This window comes from Mustela nivalis, assembly GCF_964662115.1.
Source record: "Mustela nivalis genome assembly, chromosome: 7".
NCBI lineage: Eukaryota > Metazoa > Chordata > Mammalia > Carnivora > Mustelidae > Mustela > Mustela nivalis.
Genome location: NC_139026.1, coordinates 36,889,016 through 36,909,627, shown reverse-complemented (window position 1 = coordinate 36,909,627; position 20,612 = coordinate 36,889,016). Strand labels below are relative to the sequence as shown.

The following is a 20,612-nucleotide window of genomic DNA, read 5'->3' as shown; positions in this document are numbered from 1 at the left end:
GGATAGTTGGTGCTTAAATACTTATCTTCTGTTTCCTAATCTAATGAATGATCTTTCTACCTCAGATCTTCCATATTTTTCACTATATTTGTACTTTAACTTCCTAAGCTTTCTGTTAGAGATTCTACTAGAGAACTGATTTTGAGGCCCTAAAATGTTAAGTTCCAGGAGCATGTATAAGACTACAAGAATGTGAATTTTAGAACGAAGACAATTACATCAGCTTTTTAAAGTCCATAAATGACAATGCATCATGCATTTATTCTTTTTCAGAATTTCATTCAAAAAGTGATAGGGAAATGAAATTTTATTTATTTGGATTATTTTACTCATGAAATTTAAAAGTCATTAGGAAACAGAAGACTGGTATTATATGACAACATGAAAACAATATTTTAAATCTAATGTCTAGAATATTCATTATTTTTAAAAAGTAAGGGCTTACAAGTCTGGCTAGCAAAGTTGAACAGTACCCTAAGCACAGCTCACCTTACATTTTTAAGAACACTCACTACAGCTTTCCTTAATATCATAAATTATCTTCACTGAAGTAAATTCTTCATTATTAAATAATTAGTAATAGTAAATATAGCTTAGAATTAGAGCAGAAAAGCATAACAAATATAAGCCATAGTAATGAACTAAGCAATATTACAAAGTACATGACCTTGTATTGGTATATAAAATATCTATATAGAAAAGTAGGGTACTCTCCATAGCTTTCTGGATAATGACATCTCAATGGAGCCATTTTCTTTGCCAAATATGTGTGTGTGTGTGTGTGTGTGTGTGTGTGTGTCACTTTTAATTTAAAAGCAATATCTCTCCCATACTAAAGTGTTTTTAAAAGCTCACCATGTTACCAATGCAAAAGTTTACACCAATGTAAATATTTTATAAATGTGTACATAACTTCTTTTGCTTTGAAACCCAATTTGTCTTAGGAATAGATATTAACATGTTTTAATTTTAGTTCAAAAAGCAGGACTGAGTAGTTTAGATTTTTAAAACTTTGAATATTAACCCGTAGTATAGGAAATATTGGAAAGAACACACACAAGCAAAGAAATCAACCAAAACTAAGGATTACTTTGGAATCTAGGCATGAAAGTCCTACTGGGGAGAATCCAGCATTTAACCCTCTTCATTTAAGCACAGTTCTAGTGATGAACACAAAGTCAGTGGGAAACGGAGGAGCACTAGGGAACACACAGGAGGACCCAATCATGCAGCACTGTCCAAAGTACTGAAGTGGCCTATGACTTAATCCTCACGGAGTGCCATACTAAGTCCTAGAGAATGACTCGAGAAGTAAGGAAATGACATCTGGAATGCCTTTGACATGTGCCTAATAGAAGTGAAGAAACAGAAGCGCTTGCAAGGCCACCATCATAAATTTGAGTGTGAACATTTCTCTGAACCAATGATTCCTTTATGGTGTAGAAATGAATACACTTCACAATTTTCATTTTAGGTCAGAGGCAGTGCAGCTTGTGTTACAACTGAAAAGAGAAATACTATAAGGATAAAAGAAAAAAAGGATGGTGCTGAAAATAAACATGTTCAGCAGCCGTTGTCATTCAACTTACCCAGATGTGCTTTTCATGAGATGGAGAAGGATGGATGGAAAAGAAAAGCACACAAATGTTAATGGATACATTTCAGTCCAAAGAAAGCCATGGAATAAAACAAGAGCATCATTTCAGATGTGCAAAAGCTCAGATAGGAGAAAGACATGGTGTCTTTTTTGTTTGTTTGTTTTTTCACCATGACACACGTACTCACTGCGTCCAAAAGCATGATCAGGTTGAGGGCAGCTTTAATTGTTGACTAGTAAGTCTGTCTCTTGAAAATGAGCCACTCTGAAACATGCATGACCACATTTTTCCCAGCCTCTAGTATACCCCGGGAAGAAATTAGGCACTTTATTAAAGAATATTCTTTACCTCAGGCCACTCCTGGCTTGTTTTACAAACAGAAGCAATACTTACAAAACAGTGCTCAGATACTCATATGGCCTTATGTGCTTATTGTTAGAGCTCAAGATAAAGTATGATGGACCCCTGCAGAAGTGGGGACTTAAGAGAGTGCTAGGGTGAGGGTCAGAATATCTGGGTTCCAGTTCTCATACATGATTTGGTCAAAGTTACTAGTAAGTGCTGATTTTCAGTTTCTTCACCTTAATCTGAGGCAGGAAGAAATTTTACATTCTGGATCCATAATTTTAATAGTCTCACACATGTCATGATAATTGTTATTTTTATAAGTATACATTTGCCAGTCTTCAGCACGTGAGAATACATAAAAGAATTTTATCACTCTTGTCCTCCTGCTACATTACTTCCTCTTCCGCTGTTTGAGCTGGCAAAATAAATGGTGTTGGTGCCAACTGAGTCTCTCAATAGGGATGTTTATTTGGACAGATGTTTATAAATGTTTCTCTGAGGAAAAAAGAAAGCTCAATTTGTTCACCAATATTACCATAAAACATCACAAAACAGCATTAGTTTAAATGTAGTTTTTGAGGTAGCCCTCTTGCTCCCTGGATATAGTAGTGGCACTGGGAAAATATGGAATTTAAATAATTCAACAAAAAGCAATGAGAATATTATTTTAAATTTTTCTATACAAGCATAAGAGACTAATTCTTCAAAAAAATAAAACTTACTACAACTCATAAAATATATTAAGTACAACAAAATATGAAGCAGAAATTCGTATCTCAGAAATTAGGCAACTTAGTTTCCATTTTTACTGTTCAATCATTATAAAGAAAAAGGCTGACGTGCAATGGAACACCCTGTACGTGCCTCATCTAAACGCATTCATTCAGAGAAACCAGGTATTGTTTTATTAGATAGGCCTTTGGGAGAATGCATATTCTTTGGCCTTAGCTCCGGCAGAGCTGTGGGAAGCTCTTCAAATTTTCACATGAACAAAAACCATAAATGTCCATACACATTGGCACCACCATGTTCTAAGAAGTTTAAGGCACCTTTTTTTTACATCACACATGCAACAGAAAGAAAATTAAAACCAAAAAGAGATTGCTTCTAAGGGATTAAAATGGCTTTCCTGTCAACATACCTGTGAACTCTTTGATGAGCTCTTAAAAAAGGCAATTTCTGAGCTCTCCGGGAAAATTGCCAAAAGTATTTGGGGCCAGTTATTCCCATGGACAAAATAATCTTTCGCAGCCTACCAGCTATCTAGGAATTGCTCTTAAATAAAACAAGTTGATTAAATCTGCACACAGTGGACTATTAATAGCCCTCACATCTTCATTTGTCATTTTCAAAAACAGAAAACTTATACCAATAAAAATACCTTAAATATAAAATATAAGAGAAATTATGAAAATAAGCAGGAAACACAGACACAAAGGAGACACTCAAAAAGGACTCAAAAGAACTGTTTCAAGTTCTGATATATTTGTTACCAACTTTTGTAAGCTGTCCGATTTCTCTGAGTCTTTATGAACTTTCTTGTTCTCCATAGTCAAATAATTTAAAGCAATACTGAGCAGTCGTCAGTCATCTCATTCGCTAATATTAAGTATTCCCGCTCATGACTTAAATGTTTTGCAAAGGACAAAAAGCTAGAGTCACAAGTGACTCTGACATATGTTGTGGGAATATACTACAAATTCATGTCAGAGAGAATATATATTTGCAGAGTTTTGTCATTTAGATAAAAGTGTTTACTTTTTCTTCTTTCTATATTCTTTCCTACAAGCAGTTATTTACCACAACACATAACCTCATTATTCTTTTTTCTCTTCACTCCAGATTGTCAAGGTTATGATAATAGCAAGACAGATTCTGTGAAAAATAAATGTTCTTCAGTTAAAGACCACTGTGAGTAACAGGCAAGTAACAAGTTTTAATTGACAGAGAAAAAGAACAGGTTTTAAGTTATCATTTAATGAATAAGATCAAAACCAATTATTGGCATGTTTTCCTTGGGAACATCAGCATACATCCGGATGCACGGAGACATTACCAGCTAACATATGTCATAGTCCAAAATGGGTACCTGAAACTTTTCAGCTGTCTCACTTTCATCTTCCAGATCTCTTATTGAATGAATGGACCTTTCCTGTTTATAAACAAGTCAACTTTGAATGTTAAAACTTCACATGATCAGTAAGTCACAACATGAGCTTCCTATGTGGAATGTGATTGTCTGTCACTTCTCAAGGTTCAAGCTGGTGACTTGGAAAAATTTTAAAATCAGTGATTAACACCGGATTGGGAAGTGAATGGGCAGTAACTGATGGGGAAATGTGCAATAAAGAGAAGATTTCTCTTAATAGGCGAAACTAGAGAATGCTTAAATGCTGATGGCCAAAACACAGAAGAGAGCAGAATCTGAAGGCATAAGAGCAAATAAGTCAGCACAACATGACTGAGAAACTGCGAAGTGATAGGTTCGGGCAAGAAGAGAGTATCCTACTTTCCTCTAATAAATCGGGAGAGGGACTAGTGTTAGTTTTTGGCAGCAAATAATTCAGGGTGCCCTGCTGGTTTCTTTTTCTCTCCCTCTAAGGCAGACTGCAAGCTCATCTGCAGAAGATGCAGGTTTGAGGACAGTGGAGGTCTCTAACGAAAGTTGCAGAGAGTAGAAACAAGATTGGTAAGAGGAAAATATTGCAATTATTGGGCACTGCTGAGTTTCTAAATGAAGCTGGCTCAACTTCTTCTGCTATAATGTCCTCCAGCAGCACAGAGGTGTTCAAACACAGACATGAAGAAAATTCATTGGTGGCCGTGAGTATGACATTTGGATACAACCAAATGAAAGAGGTGCAAAAAAATTGGGCATTTTTGAGTGTGTTGAAATTATGCACATGGAGTCAAAGCTAAATAGGAAGCAAGAAGAGGACAGAAAGGGGCTAGTGTACTGGGGTAAAGATAAAATATATGTTCAGGCACATTTTCCGTTATCTTTATAATTAAAAGGAAATGATTAAGAAGTTTTCAGTAGGGATCATCATCACCCTACTTGGGAAAACTTTTCATTAATGTTAATATTGATTTCAAATAGCTAAAGTTTGACATTCTTTTTTTGAAGATCTTATTTATTTGTCAGAGAGAGAGAGAGAGAAAGGCACAAGCAGGCAGAGTGGCAGGCAGAGGCGGAGAGAGAAGCAGGCTCCCTGACAAGCAAGGAGCTGGATGCAGGACTCAATCCCAGGACCCTAGCATCATGACCTGAGCCAAAGGCAGCAGCTTAACCGACTCAGCCACCCAGATGTCCCTAAAGTTTGAGATTCAGGAGACTCTTTAAGAGAGGTTAAGAAATCTTTATTCTTCTAAGAATTCTGCTGTTCATTTGTCTGGTAAATTTAACCCAGTTAGGCCCATGGTTAAAGTTTTGATTATGTAAAATCTGAAACAAAAACATTTATTTTTGTATATACATGTGCAGAAAACAAACATATTTTTTAGTGGAAATTTTTCGGTCTAGAACTATTTTTAAAATAAAACTCTAGCAGTGAGATATAGATAACCACTGCCCTTCTTAGGAACATGGAAACAAGGAAGACAAGCTCACTCGATGGCTGGCTAATTTTAAAAAACTGCGGGAAGAGACAGCATCTTCAAAGACCTTATGAAAACCCTATGCAGAGCCAATAAAAGATCCTATATATGCCGGAATAAATGGGGAGAAGTCTTTCCAGATTAAGATGCCAGCATTATATGTAAATGTACCTTAATTAGTCACTTTTTTCTTTTAAAAAAGGAGGTTAATTATCCTTGCTGTTTGATACTGATTTTGTAAGTTTCATTGGAATAAACCACCTAAGATTGATTCAAGCACAGATTGAAATTTCTTACATAGCTTATCTATAAGCGATCATTACTATTCTTTTACCAAACTTTGATATATTATATATGGAGATAATATATATATATATATATATATATATATATATATAAAATTAATCTTTAACACAGCTATGTCTTGTGCTTTGAAACTACCTTCCCCTTCCCAGTCTTAAAAAAAAAGAAAAAAGGTGTTCGGTTTGAATGTATTTGTTGCTCGTGTTGAAAGACGGGGTAGGGTCAGATGAGAAACTAGTTATTCTCTATAAAAAATATGCTACCCTTTTTAGAGTATAAAGAGAGTGAGGAGTTCTTTTTTGACTCCCTATATAAAGCATCCAAAATTATATAGGATATTCAAGGTCCAGCTGACAGACAGCCACATGCTTTTAATTGCAGCTTTACCCTGAGATCCCAAATAATTCAGAGGAAAGCTGAGCTCTGGAGGTCCAGCCTCTTGTATGGCCCAGGCCCTAGAAAGCTGTTTCCTCACACGTGGAGGAAAAAAGCAGCTGCTACCTTGAAGGCTTTTTGAAAATTGAAAGAGATAATGCATGTGAGATGTGTAGAACACCACCTAGAATACTGTCACTGCCCCATATGCTTATGAGTTATTACATATATAATAGATAATGATTATCATTATTATACAAAGAATGAGGAGGAAAAGGGAACACAATATACGCACACAGGGAGAGAGGAGTAATTATAAATAAGTAATAGATATTAAGTATATTAAGACCATAACATGCAAGATGGGAAGTAGAGAGAGAAAAAGCTGGTGAGATAAACAAAGACCAGATGATGCAGGGACGTATGGGCCATATAAAGGCATCTGGAATTTATCCTAAGGAGACTAAGTAATAATTGAGAGATGTAGGCAGGTTCAGAAGCTTAATTTAGATAGATATCTTTAGCTGAAGTGTGAAGAATGGATCATAGGAAGGCAAGAATAGAACATGGCTTTACTACGATGTTCTGAAAAAAGAAAGAAGAAAATCAGTTCCTTGGAGAGATTTTGAAGAGATGGTATATGAGTAAACAGAAGTGCACAGAGGTAGAATAAGGACAATACAGACCAAGGGCGAAGACGAAGTCCAGTTTCCTGGTTTGTTCATCTGAGTAGAAATCACTGCTCTAGTATCTGTTCTTTTCTTACGTTTTCTTTCTTTCTTTCTTTTTTTATAATATTTTATTATGTTATGTTAGTCACCATACAGTGCATCATTAGTTTTTGATGTAGTGTTTCATGATTGATCGTTTGCATGGAACACCCCGTGCTCCATGTAACACGTGCCCTCCTTAGGTTTTCTTTAGAGTTCTTTCCCCATGCAGCTTCTATTCAGGCATTCAGCTATTCAGAAAATATGTTTTAGTACTCCTAGTATGCCAGGCACTACGATATTTAAAAAAAAAAAAAAAAGTAAGATAAAAAGGGTTCTCCTGAGTTCTGTTCTCTGAATTACATGGAGAATCATAGAATTCCAGGGTAGGGACAATCTGAAGAGCATGTAAGTCAATCTCTCATAAAATCTAAATCCCCCATATAATAATTCTGCCATGTACACATACTTGGCAGCTCTACATTGGACAGAATCATGAGGAAAAACTCTCTTTCCAGGTGGTTCTTTCTTCTCAGATATGTGATTGCTAACCGGTCTCACTTAGATTCAGCTCAAATTTATCCATAACAACATTTGACTTTTGGCCCAAGGTCTTATCACAAAGATGTTGATCATGTTCCTTGGAATAGATGCTGGTTTGAATATATTCACTTGAAGAGTATTTCTCAGAAATTAACACAATACCCAGCTATGTGATCTGCGCAGTGCATAGAATGTGGGCCCTATCAATTGCTTTTATGGACACTGAAAATCATTACCTTCCTTGTCAGACATTGCAGAGTTGTCTTTATTTATTTACTTATTTTAACAGAAACTGCTATCTCAGGAGTTACAGTTAAGATCCCCCTATACACAGACACACACCATAGTCTCCTATACACAAGTAACTGGTAAGGGTAGTCATGCAATTAGTTGGAGAATTATATAAACATCCTTATTAAGCTTTATCTTGTTTGATCTGGATCTCTATGTAAAGGTCTTCCTTAAACAAAATGATTTCTCTAAAACCTTAACTATGCCTTCTAGCTACATTCCTGCACAAATCTGATACACTTATTTAAATCACTTGTGAAAGAGCTGAGTCTAGCCCTCTCTGTGTTATCAATTCTTTTGTTCAGGCCCTTTGATCACAATGGTCCCATCAGATATAAATCCATTTTGTTAGTTTCAACCCAAGCTTATGTTCAGAAGTGTCATTTACAAAGTAAATGAAATACTTTCTGAACTCAATAAATAGTGTTTCTACAGCATTTTTCTTCCTCTAACATGTCTAGCTTATTCTTAAAGGACTCCATTTACTCTTGGTCACCAGTAATCTCCTTTCTTATTGAACAAAAATAATCTAATAAAAGTTATACATTATTTTAGAATCTAACAATGAGGTGACCAGTCTTTAGTTTGGAGAACAACTTTCAAATAAGAACATGAGGTGGCTTTAGGCTTGTAGCACTTTATTATTTTTATTTTTTTTGAAACATCATTAAATTATCTTTATTTTGTGTATTTACTCTGTTTTAGACTTGAAATGTATTGTCTGTATCTTGTGTTTACAGCTTTTTTCTAGGAAAATGCAGATTAACAAGTAAATGAAATTGATTATACAAAGCAAAAAAAATCATAGCTTCATTATTCTAAAAGAAAACAAAATTAAGCTACATAGTTGCAGACTCTTAAAACATGCATCCACAATTACACAAGAGAAAACACTAAAACCTATAGATAGTAGTGTAAATAAAAATATTACTTAGCTTATTCTTATATCTATAATTTCTTCCACTATAGGTGAACATTAGATAAAATACATGTCTCCTAGTATTTATTATTGCTCTTAGTTTTGTTTTTTGAAATTTTTCTATTATTTCAAAAGAAAAATGGTTCATTCAGCATTCCAAAGTGTGCTTATATTAGTAGAAATAAATATTTAATTTTAAAATGTTGTCATTATCTATTCCAAATACTTTTTTTTCTTTTTTTTTTCCGAAATACTTTTGAGCTCTTTCCCTATAATAATAATTCTTCCATTCTCCTAAATATTTTGAGTATTCAGTTGTCCTTTAGAAATGCCTTTCTAACTTGAAATCTAAAAGATATTTATATAGACATAGGTAATATACATGTATAGATGTATGTATATATATATATGTGTGTATGTATGTACATGTAAAAATGTATGTATACACACAAATATATACATGCATGTATATACACCCCAACACAGACACACACACACATACACACACATGCTACTCTTTGCCTAACATATTTTTTGGTCTAAGAAAATAAATATTAAAAAATTGGTAAGTGTAAGTGGATATTTTGAAGAACCAGATTTTTCAGAAAATAAAGAATTTTTGTCTCACAGTTTACAATAGTTTGAGTTGACAAAGATAAGTTTCCATAAAGTAGGGAGAAGGAAAATGTCTTTTTTTGGTGAACTAGCTTCCAGTCTAATTTTTATTTAAGATGAAAATTGCTGGGGCACCTGGGGGGCTCAGTGGGTAAAGTCTCTGCCTTCGGTTCAGGTCATGATCTCAGGGTCCTGAGATCGAGCCCCATGTCAGGCTCCCTGGCTAGCAGGGAGCCTGCTTTCCCCTCTCTGCCCGCTGCTCTGCCTACTTGTGATCTCTCTGTCAAATAAATAAATAAAATCTTAAAAAAAAGATGAAAACTGCTAGCCTTTAATGTATCAGTTTAACTTTAAGCATTTATTATCAATACATATGTATTTGGAAGTATTTACATACATAGAATTGGATGACAAGGCAATAGTAGCTCTCGCTCAGCGTATGTAGAGAAGACATGCTTGCAAAATTTCAAGTTGGAAACTGGGACGCATTTTCTCAGAGAAATATTGAGGACATTAGGTTTAGGTTCTGAAATATTCTACTTTATTCTACTTTATTAGATTCTTTTGAGTTGAGTCCCCAGAGTCATTCTCCTATGGTCATGTCTGTACTAAATGAATCTTTGACTATAACTGATGGATCCAAGTACAAATATCAGTTCCACATGGAGCCAATTACATGCTTTCTCCCAGGAACTGAAAATTTGGAATGGGGTGAAACAGAAAATATGAGCTCTTGACAACCCTCTAGAGAAATATTTCATAATCTCTTACTGTTGAAGTTTTGGAGTTGTCCTGTCTCTGTTGTTTCTGAAATCTCTGAGATTCTCTAATATCTTACCACAAATTCCCCCTTTGCTTTCTCTAGTCAGATTCGATTCCTATAGCATGCTTACAGAATAGATTTTTGCAGAGGAAGCAAAGACATTTACCTTCCATATATATAACATTACTTACATGGCAAAATGTATTCAAAGCTTCTAACACACGTCTTACAAATTAACCTCTGGAATACAACTCATTTTTAAGTTTAACTTGGCAGACAGACATTTAATAAATACTTATTGAATGAATCAATGTTATGGAATTTATGCAATACCTTTCATTATGAATATTTTCAGTGATATTTACTTTACTTAGAGATATGCAAACTCTAAATCTTCCAAATGCCAAAGATTAAAAGTGCAGAATCTCAAAACACATTAAAGATTATGCACTGAGGAAGACCCTTAGGATTGCAATGGAAATAAATTAACTAAATCTACAGAGCTTCACTTTTATGTCTTTGAAGTTCTAACATAAAGATTCACTGGTAATGATTAACTATGACTGCCATGCTCCAAGGATAAAACCGCTTCTCTGGAGGATGCTGAGTTGGAATGTTAATTCATTTTAATGATGTTGAAAAATTGATTTCAAATCCATATTCATTTAGCAATGATATCCACTTGGAAGAATATAGCATACTTAACATAATAATAATGCATTACATATATTATAACTAAAGATTGAAAATGATAAATTAGTATATCAATATTAATATGGAATTTTTCAATTTATGTCTCAAGATACAAAAGATCTCAATATGCATACACATCTCAATAAAAAAATATGTAGTGTAAAATGCAGGAGGAAAATTCTCATAAAAATTAAGATAAAAATTTCAGAATTTATATTTCTGGAGATAAGTAACCATTCACAGGGTATTCTTTCCATTTTAATATGTTCACTGCCTATCAAGGACTGTCATGAGAGTTAGACCAGTGTATTACTACTGAAACAGATAACTTCATCTTTAATCTTATAAGTCTCTAAGCTTCTTGGAATTAAAGTTGAGTCCAGAGATGAACAATTTTTAAGTCAAAACATGTAAAACAGTTCAGACTAACTAGTCTTCAGACTGCAAGTATAAAGCTGAAAAAAGAAACAAAAAATTTGAATAGAAATACTTATGATATTTCCGAACCCCAAATATAAAGAAAAAAATCTTAAAACTTTCATTCACAGAGAGAGAGAAAAAAACCCCTACATGTTATATACAAAAGAATGACAATAAAGTGATATTAGATATAACTAGAAGCAAGAAGAATAGTACCTTTAAATTTTGAGGAAACGTTATTTTGAACCAATAGTTTTACACTTTTGGCAATTATCATCTAATGTTATATGTGACATATATTTCCAGATCTCTAAACACTCAGGGAGATTGCCAAACACCCTACCATAGCTTTTCTAGTGATGGTGATAAAGAAAACTGTCAGCTATGTATATTCCAGTAAAAAAAAGGCAAGAAATATGATGAGATATTAATACATTTAACACTGAAATGTTACACTTTGAAAATTCTTTTAGATGTTAATGGCATAAAATTTCATTTCCTTCCTTGTGAGTTCATAGTCCTTGATGCTAAGAGACACATTTACCTAATCATAATATGCTATTTTTTGGATAGGTGGGGATTATACTTGCACACTTTGGAAGCCTGTGACAATCCAGCTCTTTCCATGTCAGGTTTTCTAATTTTGGGCTTCAGTGTTGGGAAGCCCCCATTTTTGCCATATTTGTCAGTTAAATTCTAACAGCTCAATTGTTAATAAAGTTGACATTTTGACATCTGATTGCCTGACTCCATTGTCTGTTATCAAATTCTAAACAGAGGCGAAGAACAGAGTTTCTAATTATTGGGTCCTGAAAAGACCCACAACCTCTAATGAAAATTTGGGGAGTTAAATAACATTTAAAAATTCAGCACCGAATAATCTATGTAATTGTTGAATCAATATGTTGTACATTTGAAACTAATATAACATTGTATGTTAGTTATACTTCAAAAAATATTATGCTCAGACAAAACAACAATAAAAAGGAATTCAGATTTTGATGGGCCATGTAAGTCTGTGGCCTTGCAATAGTTTCTCTCATGCCCCAGTTACCTCTTGTAGTGGTGTGGTTGATTTTAGTTGGCCATCTTGAGCAAGTAGCTATAGATCTTAGATTAGAACAATGGGTAGAAAACTAAGAAGGATAAATAAGTTCCTAAAGATTAGGGTGACAGGTATAAAAGGGGAGAGGTGAATTTCTCAGGTCTAGGTGCTCATAATGTGAATTTTAGAAATAGAGGCGCCATTTAGTATGTGTTAAGTCAGAGAAGGTGCCTGGAGTCCATGAAATCACACAAAGGATGATGGACAAGATCTCAGAAAGCTGTGATACTCCAGAAGAAGACCATATCAAGAGAACCATGAGAATCACAATTTTCATGTGGAGAGAACATGCTGAGAATAATAAACGACCCAGTGCTTAAAGACTAGGAGAGCCATATCACGAGGCTGCAGGAAAACTGTTCAAATTGTAGTGGGGAAGACCAGAAACTCATGTGAAATACCTGAAGAATCACTAGATGAGTTACAAAGTGATGCAATTATTGTAGGTATTAACTGTACACTACATAAACCTACTGGAATAATTAATGTAATTGAAGTTTTAAAGGAAAGAACAGTAAAGATAAGGCATAGTAAAAGCAAACCAGACAGAACAAAAGTAGATGGACTTCAGGCCTAGCTAAGATGCTACTCTGATGGAACAGCACCTGCATGATAATATCCAACTCAGGAAGGAAAAGGTCAACAAGATTTTCTTTAGAAGATTCACCATTGTACTATTCCCATGTCTAATCATAGGGAAATAACTAGAAACACAAGAAAAAAAAAATGGCTACATCACAAAGCAAAGTAAAAGCAAAAATGAAGTAGGGACCCAGATCCAGCAAGCCGTTCAAACCTGTGTGTGCTTAACTCGCTAGATGGGAAACGTGCCTCAAATTAGACCTTTGTTTGGAACTGCCAACATCACAAATTTCTGAACTTTGCAAGAATTTGGAATATCTTGAATGCTGTTCTCTGAAAGTATCTCCCACATATGGTTTTTTAAAAATGTGTCATAACTAACTTCTTGAGATAAGATTTCTCTCAATTAAGTTTAAATTCGCAGATTATCAATTGTAGATACCCGATATGCTAGCAAAGTTGAAAGAAATATTTTTCTTCAGCTCTGCTTTTTGCTACTGAGACTGATGAAGCTCTGATATAAACTTTGGGACAGTGAACATAGGTCTAAGCTAAGTACTTTGTCCTGGAATCATCATTTGGCTTGGTCAGTGGATAGACCATAAAGAAACAATTGTTAGGAAGCTACAGTCATTGCAACTATGCACATAAACTTATAGTGTTGCCTATTTTGGAAGAAATTGTTCCATTTTTGCTTTAGTTTTTTTTTTTCTTCAGTAAAATGTACCTGAATTTTTTCTCCATCTTGAAAGACCAATAAACATGAAACAATTGATCTTGTCTGTCTTATAAAACTCATTACATGAAGACACTTCACTCTCTAGTAATCTAGAAACCAAGGTGCAGGGTCATTCAAGTCCTGATAAGGGTTAGCACTTATACACATCACATAAATACTGGTTACACATTTATACTCCTGAGATTCTTGTCATGGAATACTCAATAATAACATAAATACTTCTGTTCTTCCATTAATCAACTCTGTTTTGTCTTGTTGGATTCATTTTAACCCATATACCATTATCCTATAGGAAATAACTGTACTGAGAAATGTTATCCTTTATTATAACATAGAATGTTCTTAATATTCTTCTTAATATTAAAGACAAGTATTTTCTTTAACACATTTTAAAGTTATATTTGGCCAAAATATTTTGCAAAATAAAACTCAAAAGTCAAGCATAGTAAAATCTTAAAGACAAATCTAGAACTAAAATCGGTTTCTGACTAAGAGGGTAGTTGGGATTTGAGAAATAATTCCACAAAATTAACATTAAGTCAATCCAACAGTGTTTAAAACTAATAATAGGTAAAATTTAAATACATTAGTCTTAAAATTACCACATAATGAGAAATGTTTAACTTCATAACCGTTTAAAAAAACATTAATTTGGTTCAAAAACAACCAATGAAATGTATTATTTGTCTCAATATCACCCTTCTATGCAATGTGAAAACTGGTCAAGTTGCCATTATATATAAATATTTCATTATGGAAAAAGCAAAATTACCTTTTAAGTGAAACAGACCAAGTTCATTTGCCAGTCTGGATTTTAATTACTCTTATTCCTTTAGACTTGAAGTAATTTTAAATAAATAAAATTGGAAGTTCTTTAAACTTGAAACAAATTCTAAAGAATCTAGTTTTTCTCATTAAAAAGCCATAAAATTGAATAAAGCATTCCTTGATAATAAATAAAATTAAGAGAGTTTGAACAGGTTGTAATAATACTTAATTATATTTTTGAGTGATCAATAATGAAAGAAGAAATGTTTGCCATATTTGTCAAACTGCTACCGAATACAACTGCTACTGAGTTGTATTTACTGCTACTGAATACAATGAGCATTTGATTGTATTCAAGAAATAATGTTCTCAAGGTCACTTCTTTATTTCTGCACAGTGTTTCTATTAAATTTGGATACACGTATATACATATATAGTTTTATTAAGTAGAAAACTAATGAAACAATTAGGCTAGTGAGTTCTTCTACAACTTGCAATTTCCTCATTATTAGCAAACATCTGTAATCTGTAAAGCAAATAAAAAGGTAAAATATGAATTCAATTGATTATCCCAAATACTATAACCATATGAGCATATCTGTTAAAATAATGGTAACTAGAGCAATGAATATTATTTCATAGGAAAGAAGGTAAACATGAAAACTACAAACACATAAGAATAAATACTCGAGAAAGAGGAGAGGAAAAGGAGTAACCAATAGATTCAGGGATAGAGACATCATGTTTTATAGGTACTATTTCATCACTGAAAATGCTACTTTGTATTTTAAAAATATGTTATTTATAGACCCACTAGCTTTCTAACAGCTGCTGGGACTCAAAATTTGCCAATTTTGCAAGTCATTTAAATGTTCCATATTACATGTGAATGAAAAGATACACTATCAGTTTCCTGACAGATGCAAAACAATCTGCTCTTGGTCTAAAATAAGTTTATGTTCAATCAAAAAGAGAAATATTCTCCCTTTAAATACTCCAATTTAAGAGGAGGTACTTGAATTGTAAGAGGAAACACAAAGTTGGATGGTATAGGTTCTCATTTTATTGTACCAATTCATTACTGAATTTAACATCAATAGATTATTATATTACTTATGAGGCTACATTTAAATACTTTAAATATATAAGGGTTTTGCAATAAATGCATTGGTCTCTCAGAATAAACCATTTATTTCTATTATAGGCCAAAGATCTGTATACCTATTTCAAACTGTAACTCAGCAGAACTAGGAAATTCCAGCACTGAGAAGTTTTAGGGTACACTAGGACAATCGTGGCTTTGGTCTATGGTTTCCAATTACCCTCTTTTTAATTCCCCACAAATAACAGAGTCAGTAAAAGCTAGAAAAAAAAAAAAAAGAAGGAAATCTCCAAACCTACTTTTTCTTCAGTCTTCTATCCTTCTCAGCTTGAGTTCCAAGTTTGCCTAGCCCCAGGGACTCCTGAGCGGCAGCCTCTGTCTCCATAAAGCCTCCTGTGAAGAAGTAACTATTCATATTAGGGTTGAATACATTGTGTCAGTTCTGAAAATAAATTTTTAAAAGTGAGTTGGTCAACATTTCAGTATTACATATTCTTCTTTTTTTTTTTTTTTCTTAGATCGTCTTTATATTTCCAACCCAACATGCGTAAAATGGCATGGGTGCATAAATGAACATACACTGAGAGAATGAAAGGAAAAGGTACCCTATTAGCCTCCTATTCAACTGTGCCCAGTAGCAACATGATACATAATAAACGCATTGACAAATACAGTCTGCCGGTTTCCAGGTCCATTTTTCCTCTTATGAAAAACAAGAGCAAATATGGGTGTAATGAGTGAGGTTTTTTTCAAAATTTGAAAAATATGACACATTTTATGTATAATGGGATAAATGATAGCCCAAGGAACCCAATCAGGAGCATGTCTTTAATTCCAAGTCAAGGAAATGAAGAGGCATTTGCTGACTTCTAAAGATTTTTCCTATCCTGCTTTTGGAATCCTCTTTTCCTCACCTGGCTGACTCCTAAATCCTTCCGTATAAGCCTTACTTCCAGAACTTCTTATGTTCTGGCAGGTTTTCTTTTGTTTTGTAAATTTTATAATTATACCTGGAAAAAAATCATGTCTTTAGAAGATCTTAGTAAGAACTGCTTTTACCCAGCATGGCATAGATTATTTAGTGTGCTGTCATTTTTATTAGTGCTGGAAAATATGCAATATACATTACATTGCAAGGAAAAGAGGGAAGAAAAAAAAGTATGCTGGGCACGAAACACAGAATTACACATTTTACAATGTACTTATTTCATTCAGGACCCATAAACATAATTAATTCATAAATTCTAGTTAAAATTGAAAAATAAGAAATTAATCCCGAGCTCTATTTTCTCTTGTTATTTACTATATGCAAAAAACATGAAGCCAAGGTAAATGAAAAAAATGTTCACTATTTTTAAGTGGGTTAAGGTATACATATTTTTTAAGTGTAAGGGATTAAAAATTCCAGTTAAGCTCAAGATTAGGTAGAAAGACTCAAGCTAATACTAACCCTTACAAAGACTACACAGACACACAAATATCACCAATACATCAATAAATACAATTATTAAGGTTAATTTTTACCATTCTGTCACTGTAATTTCCCAGCTTCACATTTGCAGGGTTTGACCAGGTAATGGTTTTTCTAGTGAAATGAAATATCTTATTAAAGCACTAGTGACAAACTTTGTTGTCACTATTTTTCATAATTTATTTTAGCAAACAATCTATAATACTTGATGCTATAAATTCTGGAGCATTGGTATAAATGTTAATCTCATAGCCTAGTAACTGTTACTGAACTGTAAAATTATAACAAAGTCCTCTTTAATTGAAAACACACTGACTGTTGTCTAGATCTAGTCAATAATTTTGAATCTGGGTACCAAAGTTTATTTTATTCAGTTATGCGCATGTGCAATTAATACCTAAATAACTTTTATTATGAAAGAATGTCATTGTTGGTACCATTAGGAGAATCAACCACTAGCTAACTGAAGGACTCTTGGGGGTCATTTTTAAATGTGAGACTTTCCACTTATGCACAGTGAGTGGGTATTTTCATTTTATTTCTCTCATCAGTGTACTTGCCTTACTATATATCCATAAATTATTATACACAGTCTGCAAGTAACAATAAAATTGTTCTCTTGAAATGGAAATGGAAATGAATGATTCACTTAAAAATTACAAAATTCTTGATCAGTCCAGATGGGAACATAGAGATTGATGAAGTAGACCCATTAGGTTAGACAAGACATTTCGACCACCAAGTGGTTGTACGAATCAGGCTTTCTATTTTTTCTGAGCAAAGAAGAACTTCTAAATTATTTTTTTCAAGAACCCAACACTTTAATTAGCAAAAATAACATTTTTAAACATATGATAGCTCTGGGAGGGAAAAAAAGACAGCTCTGGAAAAATATCGTGAGTCAAATCTAGACCCAGAAAAAAAGATAACAGAATTTGTTTCTCGTAAATAAAACCATAAAAATAAAAAGCATGAGGAGCTTAGAAATACTATGAATACATCAAAATCTAATATCCTTTGAATACAGCATGTAATAGAGAATTACAGATATCTCCTGTTTCAAAATAACGTTTATGGCCATAGTAGGTAAAATTATTTTTAAGGATCACATGTAGGACAGTACCCTTAAGCAGGAGCAAATGTATAATCAGGTGCATTTTTTAACCCAATTAAAATATTTCTGGATAAAAACCTTCTTTCATAGAACTGATCCAGCCAAGTTCAGGTTCCAACTATTGAAAAAGATAATCTCAGCCAAACCAGCTGATGAACTCTATGGATGATCATCTGGCTCTGGTGATAGTCTGTCTTATCCTTGTCTAGGAGGTAGTGGGTTCATATGGCTGTATGGACTTTAGGAATATCTGCCCATTTATCTATACCAAAATTTTATTCACTAGTCATACAGAGCTATGAAGCACTTGAAATGTGGCTGGTCCAAATTAATTGCTGGAAGTATAAAATATACATAGGCTTTTGAAAATGTAATGCAAAAAAAAAAAGAGAGAATATAAGCTATCTAATAATTTTGTTGATTACATGTTGAAATATTCTGATATACTTACTTAAATAATTATTGAAATTTATCTCACTGGCCTCTTTTTCCTTTTCTTAATATTAACTCATAGAAAATTTTAAAAATTATACATGTGACTCACATCTGTGGCTTGAATTATATTTCTGTTGGACAGCTCTCTCTAAATGGTTCTGTCCTAAACTGGAGACAGTACTGATCTCCAGAAGGAAATCAGTACTTGTGTATGTTGATGGGGGGAGGAAGGCACATTTTCCAATGTCGCAGTAACTGCAAAGGGAAACTGACACATATCAGTTAGGGAACTAGGATTCTGAATTCTTTAATGAGTAGAAAATCCTTTAGCTTGTCCTTAAAATGTCAAGAGTGATCCTGATATGAAACTCTAGTCTGTGGAAGCTAGGGGTTACTCACTCTCTGGGAGGCTCACTAGGAATGTGAAGAGAGCATCATTAACTCTCTACCTTCTCGTGGCACGAGGTGCTCAGGCATTGAAGGCTTGAGTTTCATGATTCATTGGATTCCTCAGATGATAAATTGCTTATCACTTTGTCAGTGGTCACCTAGTAGCTGTGCATGCAAATACCCAAGTCTAAATCCCTGCCTTCAGTTAAGTTCTCTAAGGTATCATTAAGCATACTTACTTTGGTGAGGTCTTTGAGGAGCTGGAATTGTTGGACACAGGACCACTCCTAGGATGTGAGGGTCCCACTCAAGTATTTTTTTCCAGCTTGTTTTATATATAAACTTTTAGTTACCCCAAATCAGCAGGACAACACCCTAGTGGTCCAACATCATACAATAGCGTTCTAGACCGCAGGAGTGAGTGACTCACTTGTCAGATCACCCTCCTGCAACCAGAATTGGGCCACTGGCCTGGAACCACCTCATGGGTATAAGTCTCTGGGCTCCCTGGGATATCTGGCTGAACCCTAACATGGGAAAGAGATTCAAGGTACAGTCTGAAGGGGAGAAACAGGGACTCAGATCCATATTGTTTGCTTGGATCAGGCACCATGCCCAGATGGCACTACCTCCCTGGTTTCTCCCAGGGTCTGAAAGCTTAAAAAAAATTTTTTTTTTTCAGTGCTTCCAGTGATTAGACTCACAGGTCCAAATCTTGGCTTCTTGGCTAAGAGTGTCCTGTCCAGATAGCACGGCCAGCTCCAGACTCTCCCAGTTAGAGAGAGATAACAGAAAATTCCAAGAAGGGTATTGAAAAGTGGAGGCTAAGGAATTCAGTAAAGGACCCTCGTTCATAGACTTAGATCTATGAATGGTACTGGTTGCAGCTATCTGTTCATCTGAACTATGAGGGCAAATATCTCTATGTTGGTTGGTCCTTAGATTCCTTTCAACTTAATTTATTTCAGGTTGGCCCTTGAAGTACAAGTCTATAGGAATTTCTAGCCAAAACCTGCATTGCAAGGCCTGGACCTCTCCATTTGTCCAACAGATGTCTCTGTCCTTGTATTTAAAAAAGGGAGCTCTAATTCCAGAGAGAAACTGCCCACTGGTGGCTTCATCTCTTCTTTCATCTGACCTCTCTTTAATATTAACTCATAGCATTCACTTGGATTTACATACACTTTGAGTTTATAAACGGTTACTTAAATGCTCTCTATCTGTTAGCCTATTAGCTCTCTGAAAAATGCACCTAGACATAGGGCCTGGCTCATAAAGTGTAATAAATACACTCACGATGAAAGCTAAATAGTGCTTTCTTCAAAGAAAGGCCCTTTCACCATGCAGAGCATGAGTCATTTGTAATTGGTACTTTGTGGAATTTCTATTGTATCTGTTGGCTCCAGAGCATCTAGGAAAATCTAAATTTTGGGGTAAAGGCCAGCACAATCTGCCCAAATTTCATGTGTAGAAAGGTGCTTGCTGAATAATTCTGGCGCAATATTGATGCTCTTTTTGTCATTATTTTCTACATTATGCTAATTATAGTATGTCAGTGAGTTCAGGCAACTATAATACAATCTGGCAGATGACCATAAAGGAAAGAGAACTGCAATTTAGGAGGCAAAAAATCTCTTGAAAATGTATTGCTTTTCACTTCAGGAAATTCTCAAAAGAAGCCTCTATCTATCTATCTATCTATCTATCTATCTATCTGGTATTTATTTTCAC

General features: G+C 34.2%; 1 protein-coding gene across 16 annotated transcripts in view; it reads right to left on the bottom strand.

Moving 5' to 3' along the window:
* The window catches only part of PPFIA2 (PTPRF interacting protein alpha 2), a 488,573-nt gene that overhangs the window by 43,508 nt on the left and 424,453 nt on the right, over positions 1 to 20,612 (bottom strand). For all 16 annotated transcript variants that reach the window (XM_082742763.1, XM_082742772.1, XM_082742771.1 and 13 more), the window contains one exon: positions 15,771 to 15,864. In XM_082742763.1, the coding sequence (XP_082598889.1) occupies positions 15,771 to 15,864 (94 nt within the window). The remainder of the gene's footprint in view (positions 1 to 15,770; positions 15,865 to 20,612) is intronic.